General features: G+C 35.7%; 1 protein-coding gene across 1 annotated transcript in view; it reads left to right on the top strand.

The window, feature by feature from the left end:
• The first annotated feature begins 307 nt into the window (after nucleotides 1–307).
• Nucleotides 308–7,596, top strand: part of vps8 (VPS8 subunit of CORVET complex) — a 35,625-nt gene continuing 28,336 nt past the window's right edge. The window contains exons 1-7 of the mRNA XM_014991103.2: nucleotides 308–441; nucleotides 1,461–1,529; nucleotides 2,079–2,209; nucleotides 3,374–3,470; nucleotides 3,578–3,610; nucleotides 3,816–3,870; nucleotides 7,135–7,259. Of these exons, the coding sequence (XP_014846589.2) occupies nucleotides 370–441; nucleotides 1,461–1,529; nucleotides 2,079–2,209; nucleotides 3,374–3,470; nucleotides 3,578–3,610; nucleotides 3,816–3,870; nucleotides 7,135–7,259 (582 nt within the window). The 5' untranslated portion in view covers nucleotides 308–369. The remainder of the gene's footprint in view (nucleotides 442–1,460; nucleotides 1,530–2,078; nucleotides 2,210–3,373; nucleotides 3,471–3,577; nucleotides 3,611–3,815; nucleotides 3,871–7,134; nucleotides 7,260–7,596) is intronic.

Genomic DNA, 7,596 nt, shown 5'->3' with positions numbered 1-7,596 from the left:
CACCTCTGTTACGTTTTGCTACACAGTGTGGCATAGACCCTGAGCCTCTTTGAAATTGACTTTCTGTCTGGAACTGAAAGGGAGAATAGATTAAGAAGTTTTGCAGGACATGAAAGCGGAGCATAATTCTCAAGAATATTCTCTAATCATGAAATGGAAAAATGTTCTGGTTCGCTGTCCCAAAAGAAGACTGTTTTTTACTTCCCAAAAAGTGTCACACTGACCAATCCACTAGATGGCGGTAATGTACCAGTAAATGAGTTTGTCATGCGCGCACTTCGAACATAATCGGCAGCATCCTGTGCCGTAGAAGAAGAAAATACTTACAGAGGACTTCCTGGATGCTCGTCTGTGAATGTAAACAGAGAAATGTCGCAGTCTCCAGACAGCAGGAGCCTTTTATCCGCTTCTTCCCAGCTCAACCTGATGGAAGTAGAGTCGGTGAGGAAACCTCTTCCTGTCCTCTTTAATTAGGAACACAAAACCCGAAGAATGCCATTTATCTCTCTACATGGGGTTTGATAGAAGAGAGCAAAGAATAAACCGGTCCTGTGTTGATTTTATATATTGATTATATTGAACAGTCCTAGAAACTGCACCACTGTGCAGTCCAGCCATAGGGAATGTATAATAATATTAAAATAATAAGGAAGCTCCGTTGCTTCAGTGAGTGCAGAAAGTTGGAACAAATATTTCCTTCTTTCGTCTGTCGTTCTTTCTCACTTTGGACTCTTGCTTACTGAAGGAAAAACAGTTTAGCACAAAGTCGGGGACCTAAACGATTTTATGGTCCAGTTTGGATAGAATTCGGTCCAAATACAAACCAGAAGTGCAAATAATGCAAATAATTTAACTTGCAAAGAGTTGGCGTGAGACACCACATACAGAATTCTGTAGTGTTAGAACAAATTAATACCACATACCCTGAACACACCATCCCCATGGTGGACCATGGTGGTGGCATCATCATGTTGTGGGAGTGGGTGTTGATAGAGCTAAATCTAGAACAGTCCTGGAGGAAAACCTGTTAAAAATTGAAGCAGGCCTGAGACTGTAGAGGTTCAGCTTCCAGCTGGAGGGCCGCCTTGAACAACAGCCAGAGATATTATGGGATGTTTGGATCAAAGCATGTTTATGTGATAGCATGGCCAAGTCAAAGTACAGACCAGTTAAGAATCTATGGAAAACCTGAAACCTGCTGCTCACAGACACCCTTTCTTATTTATAGAAAAATGTGTGGTTTCTCCTTCCACTCAACATTCTGACGGTGTGTTGGCCTATCACACAAACCCCCCAATAGAATACATACCCTGTAACATGAGGAATTGTGGGAGAGTTCAAAACTTCCATCTTTCATATCAGATATTTCAATATATTTCTATGTTGTATGTTCTGTACAGCAGAAAAACTGCTTCCTGATCCCCTATTTTTGATTTTGTATGTTGAATATCTTTTCATAGATTGACGATAAGGAGTTTGACATTCCCCAGGTGGACACCCCCCCCACACTGGAGAGCATCCTCAGTCAGGTCAGTTACAAATCTTTCCTTTGTCTGCTTTCAGTCACATTTAAAGGGACAGTATTATGTGAAATTGACTTTGTTTGAGTTCTACATCATGTTATAATGTTACTCAATCATTAAAAACATAACCCGGAGTGTTGTCGTGATTTTTTCATGCATGTCTAAACTTTAGTTTCTGTGGCAACCACTGAGCTGTGCAAAATGCCTGGTTGGATCTAGCTCCACCTTCTAGATGCAGCTCCACCTCTGAGCTGCAGTTTCCAAGCTTCCTAGTTTCCCCCTCACAGAGCAGCCCTTCCCTGCAACTCCTCCACTCTGCTCCTACAGACTAACCAGGACCATTTAGCAAACATCACTTTTTTAGCTTATTATACAAGGTACTTCTCAGTGCAATGCTGGTAAAAACGTTGTTAAAGGGTTAATAGAGGAGCCGTGTTGTGTGAGCTCTCATACCGAGGCACCAGCTTTGGAACTTGTGTGTTTCTGAGTTAAGGTCAGGTTTGCACTTGTTGAATTTGAGCTTTCCTGTGTGTGACCTGGGTTTGAGTGTTACAGATGGAGGAGGAGGAGGACCCTTTCGTTCTGGAGGACACCTGCCTTTTAAACACGGACAACATGGACGCTCAGTCCTATGACACGTCCTCCTTGGCCAGCTCTGACAGCGGAGACCCGGCACACCTCAAACGGCAAGAACACACACACTTTGAAAACTTTCTAAACCTTCTACCACCTGTGGTGAACATAAGTATTGAAGCCACTTTCAGATATGGTATATTTAACATTGTTACCCGCATTACTGGGATTATTCCATTCAGTAGAATAGACTGCTTAGCACATAGGCATGTAATTGCATCTTGTTGATTGAATAATCTAAGTTAGATATTTGATTCAATAGAAATAATGATGATTTAATGAAAACTTGGAAAGTTATGGCCTCAGGCAAATATTTTTAAACTGAATGTTAAAAACTACTTAATAAACAGGCAAAGTTGTTGAAGTTATATAGCATAATTGCAAATATATGGATATTAATGAAGATACAGGGGTTAGTGTTGGCATGTAAATATATTTATTTAATACATAAATTATAAATAAGTTAATAATATAAAACTGAAAGTTTATCTTCAGTAATTAAAAAAAATCCATACACAAGTCAAGATGAAAGAAAAAAAATGCACAAAAGAAAAAAACTAGTACAGAAATAGATAATGTCTAAATTCCTAACAATACCAAGAACACAAAAACAAAGCAACAATCGTTTCTGTATGTTTTCTAAAACATATAATGGAATTCTAGCTGAGTAAGTAGACAAACTCAAAAAAGAAAACAATCAAATCTTATAGTATTTGTTTTGTAAATGATTTGTTTCTTTAATTTTGAACCACTGGACATTAGCAACATTGCAGATGAAGCTGTTTTCCATATGGTTGATGATTTGCATCATTTATTGGATGAAATGGTGACGAGAACGAATAAACTGAAGTTGTTGCTCGATAAACTAAGACTATCATTAAATAAAAAAAGGTACTTGGAGTTAAAAGTTTGAAGACATGCAATAATTAAAATAACAGAGACTACTTTTAAAACGTTTTAATCAGTAACCTAGCAGATAAGAGACTTAAAAAAAAACACACACACACATTAAAATGATTCATCGTCAGGTATGGAGAGGCACTGCAGTGTTGAGTAAAGCCAAGCAGTTAATAAATTATAAATGACTTAAAATGTCTAGAGAAGGAACCTTTCCCCTTCATGTTGATGTTTCCAGCCTCAGAGTTCTGCAGGTATAAGTTTATTTATATTTTTCCTCTGTGTCTGTTTGTTCTGTTTGACGACGTGACCGACTGTAGAAAGAGAAGGACTCTGGATCAGAACGCAGCAGTTCACGGCTCGGTTCTTCGCCTCAGCCTGCTGAAGGGCATCTCCGCTCAGATAGTTGCTGCTGCTGTAAGGAACAGTTTTGCACACATCCAGAGTTATTAATTTAACACACCATCACGATGGATTCCTGGTATTTGTTTGGCCATGACGAGAACATTTCTGTCTCTCAATAGGACAAAGTGGATGCTGGGCTGCCCACTGCAATAGTAAGTATAGATTGATTGTTTTGTACTGCAACCGATGCTGCTCATTTACAGAAGAACATACTGAAGTTCAGAGTGCTCAGATGTGTTCAATTATTTGCAGAAGAATTTGATATTTCAATAAATTTTTTTATATTTATAGACCATCTGTTGTCGTCAGTGCGTATGATCCTTACTGAAATCTGTGTATTTGTTGACCCTTGCTCAGGCCATGTCTGGTGTTATTGCCGTAGGAACATCTCATGGTCTTGCCCTGGTGTTTGGTGAGTTAATGTGTTGAGCCTTCATAGTTTGCTTCAAATGACATTAAGGGATGTTGACTCTGTAAATAATTTATAACTCCGTTTCAGGCGTACAGATAAAGATCAGACATGAGTGATTTCACTTTTATTGTAACCAGATGTATTCTTTATTTTGAGGCTTCTTATTTGTACTCTTGTCGCTCGTAACAGAATTATCTCAGTTCTAAAATTTCCAACTCTATTATAATACTAATGAAAAAAATTAATAAGAGTATGAAGGGTTGGACCAGTGGACATCCCTATTAGAGTGTTTATTCTGACTGACTGTATTTTATAAGACTCATACTTCCCACCCATGATCAGAAAAGCTAAAGGTGGAATGTGAAACTTGAGAAAACTCCATGTTGACGTCAGAGAGCAATGTGTTGTAAATCCAGAACCAGATGCCAACTACATAACATAAATTTCTATGTGGAGATATATATTTTTGCTCAGAGTATTGTTAAATGATAAACTAAACCAATACTTCCTCTTCATCTTTGGCTTTCTTTGATTAAACCCTTAATGCTCAAATTTATATCCAATTGTACTAAAAGCCTAAACTTTAGCTGTTAACCAGACATTATAAATGTACTTAGAGATTATAAATTTGTACATTGCGCATGTCATTGGTGTAAATTTAGCTATGTTTAGCTATGACACTAATTAGAGCGACCAGGAACTTGAAGAGTCTACAAACTGTTCAATCTCAGGATGTTTGTTATTTGGTTGATTATGTTAATGCTCAACCAACACTTTAAAAACCACTCAAAAAATGTTTCTAAACAAACATTGCTTTTTCATCGTACAGCATTTCAAATACAGCTAAATACGGCAAAGTTCCTTAGTTGCATAGCTCATGTTTTATGGAGTTCTAGCCCATTTGTTGTAATATGAAATGAGTGTTACAAATTGAATCTCAACTTGTATTTTTGAACAACCAATGTTTTTCATCTTGCAGTGTTTCCAATACAGTTAAATACAGAAAGTTTCCTTTACTCTTATTTCCCAGAAGCTTTTATTCCCTGTTTTACAATACAAAAAATATTGTATTTGGGCATGTACTCATAAAATGAAATAAACCAATATTTATTTATTATTTGTTGTACTCTAACGGAAAATTTTGATTAAAAGTTGGATTTACAATTGTACCTAAAGTTCATATATACTAGTATCACTCTCCATTCCTTAGTGTATCAAAAAGGCTTCATACCCAAAATTAGAAATAACTAACAATGTTTGTCACATGTTGTCTGTTCTAATATGTCATTTTTTAGAAGACTAAATACATATTTTTATTACACAACGCAACTCAGAGTTAAGATTATTCACTGAATTTATCTGCAAATTTCAATGCGATTCAGTGTAGTTCACATTTTGACCACTAGGTTGGTGTCAAAGCACTTCTATTAGCGACCTTAGTGTGTGAGGAAGATGGCACTCATACTCCCCTTCTTTTGGATTGTTAGTGAAAGCAAATCAGAATCTTATTGGAAGAATTACCGTCCCTGTGATTTGATCATACACATGGTTGATGTACTGACTCTGGATTATAGTCCATGTCATTAGCTTTAGTACGAGCATTTATGTCGTAAAACTGTAGAAAACATTGAAAGTTGTTTATATATATATATATATATATATATATATATATATATATATATATATATATATATATATATTATACTACTATTATATATATATAGTAGTATAATATTGTTTTAGATAACACTTCTACAGTGACTAAATATGCATTTTTAGTACTGTGCTGAAATTACTGTAATAAAATGCTCGGTAACACTTTATTTGAAGGGGGGTGAATAAGACTGTCATGACACTTTCATGAAGGCTTATTCATGTTATGAACATGAATAAGCCTTCATGAATATTTATGACTGTTGTCATAAAGCGTCATTCGGTAAATTATGACACTTTTAATACAAAGTTGACATTATTCAAAATGTCTTTATGACAACTTGACATTAACCAAGAAATCATTACTGATATAAATTTGTTATAAAAGTATTACTGATTGCACTTTAAAAATTAGGTAACTTTATGTTATTAAAGGTAAAGTTTAAACAGTAATGATTTCTTGGTATTTATATTAATATATTATAATATTATTATTATATAGTAATATAGTATTATTATAATATTATAATATAAGTATTAATATTTATGAAGGCTTATTCATGTGCATGACAGGTGTTATGTCATGTTTATGACCGTGTCATGACAGTCTTATTCACCCCCCTTCAAATAAAGTGTTACCAAATGCTCTTTTGTACACATGTTCTGTTTCTTTTGTTTACGAATTAGTCAAGATGAAGACATTTAAAGGTTTTAGTAAAAAGTGTGAAATTAGCTGTAAAATGGCTAATGTTTGTAAAGTTTGACAGTAAAAAAAAATTAACATCAATAATCATATAGAAAAAAGTTTCAGTTTAAGTCATATTTTCACCATGTCATTCATACATTTAGAAATGTTTGAGTTCCAAACTACATATTTCATACACCAGCTAAATATTTAGTTAGCAAAATAAATATTTAGTTTATCTAACTCAACATTTAGCCCTAAATTAAATATTAAATATTTAATTAACAAGATATTTACTTTGAAAACAAAATATTTAGCTCAGACTTGAACTTTTACTTGGGAACTACATGTTTAGCTTCCTAAGTAAAAATTTAATTTGAAATTTAAATATTTAGCATGTGAATTAAATACCTAGTTAGGAACTCTACCATTTAAAAATGCATGAGTGACATGGTGAAAATTGAAATTTTTTTTCCTCTATGCCAGGCCAATTAAACCAAATTATTGCTGTTAATTTTTTTACTATGTAACTTTACAAACGGCACCAGCTATAGAACTACAGTCGTAGTGATTGAGTTGATGCTGACTAATGTTTCTTTATGCTGCTGACATAATGACGGCCTGAGCAGGAAAAGGTACGGCCATGTCTGTTTGATGATCATGCTTATTGCGGTTTGATTTTCTGCCTGCTGGAAGCATCCTGTCCCATAATGCCTTTGGTTTGTTCACATTAGCTTGATGCATGTATCTCTTGCTTCCCACTTGGAGCTGTATTTTTTTCTGTTCCTCCCTCTGTGCCCATGTCATTTGGTGTTACTGGGCTGTTTGATCTTAAGCTGCTCCTGGGTCAAACATGCATTTACAATGTCATGCTAGACGTTTTTCGGGTTAAAGCCAGTAAACATTCCTTTAACCTTCTTCCTCAGACACCAACCAGGCTCTGCGGCTCTGTCTGGGCAACAAGACAACCGGAGCAGAGTTCGGCGCCGTTTCAGCTCTTAGCATCAACCACGACTGCTCACGTCTGCTATGTGGCTTTGCCAAGGGTCAGGTACATTAAACATTTGTGGCTTCTTGAAGGGAAATCAGTTTATATGCAGTCTGTTGTCTGTCCAGATTCAATTTACAATGGAGAACAACAACAGAGGGAGGCTTAATTTTAAGAAGAAATGACAACATTCCGTAGCCTGGAGCCTTGGTGTAGTGGAATAGAAATTAGATACAGCAAAGCAAAAGAAGAAATTGAACAGAACTCAGTTTTATATAGCTGTGCAGAAGTTCCCCAAAAATGTTTTTGGAGTTGGACCAGTTGTTATCCAGTTCATCGTGTTCATGCTGAAGTTCACTGAATCCAGTTGATTCCAGATCTGGCCAACTGTGTACAGATG

The sequence above is a fragment of the Poecilia mexicana genome, unplaced genomic scaffold (assembly GCF_051168715.1).
Source record: "Poecilia mexicana isolate PSO_F unplaced genomic scaffold, ASM5116871v1 scaffold_15, whole genome shotgun sequence".
Taxonomy (NCBI): Eukaryota; Metazoa; Chordata; class Actinopteri; order Cyprinodontiformes; family Poeciliidae; genus Poecilia; species Poecilia mexicana.
This window is presented reverse-complemented; position numbering and strand designations above follow the sequence as displayed.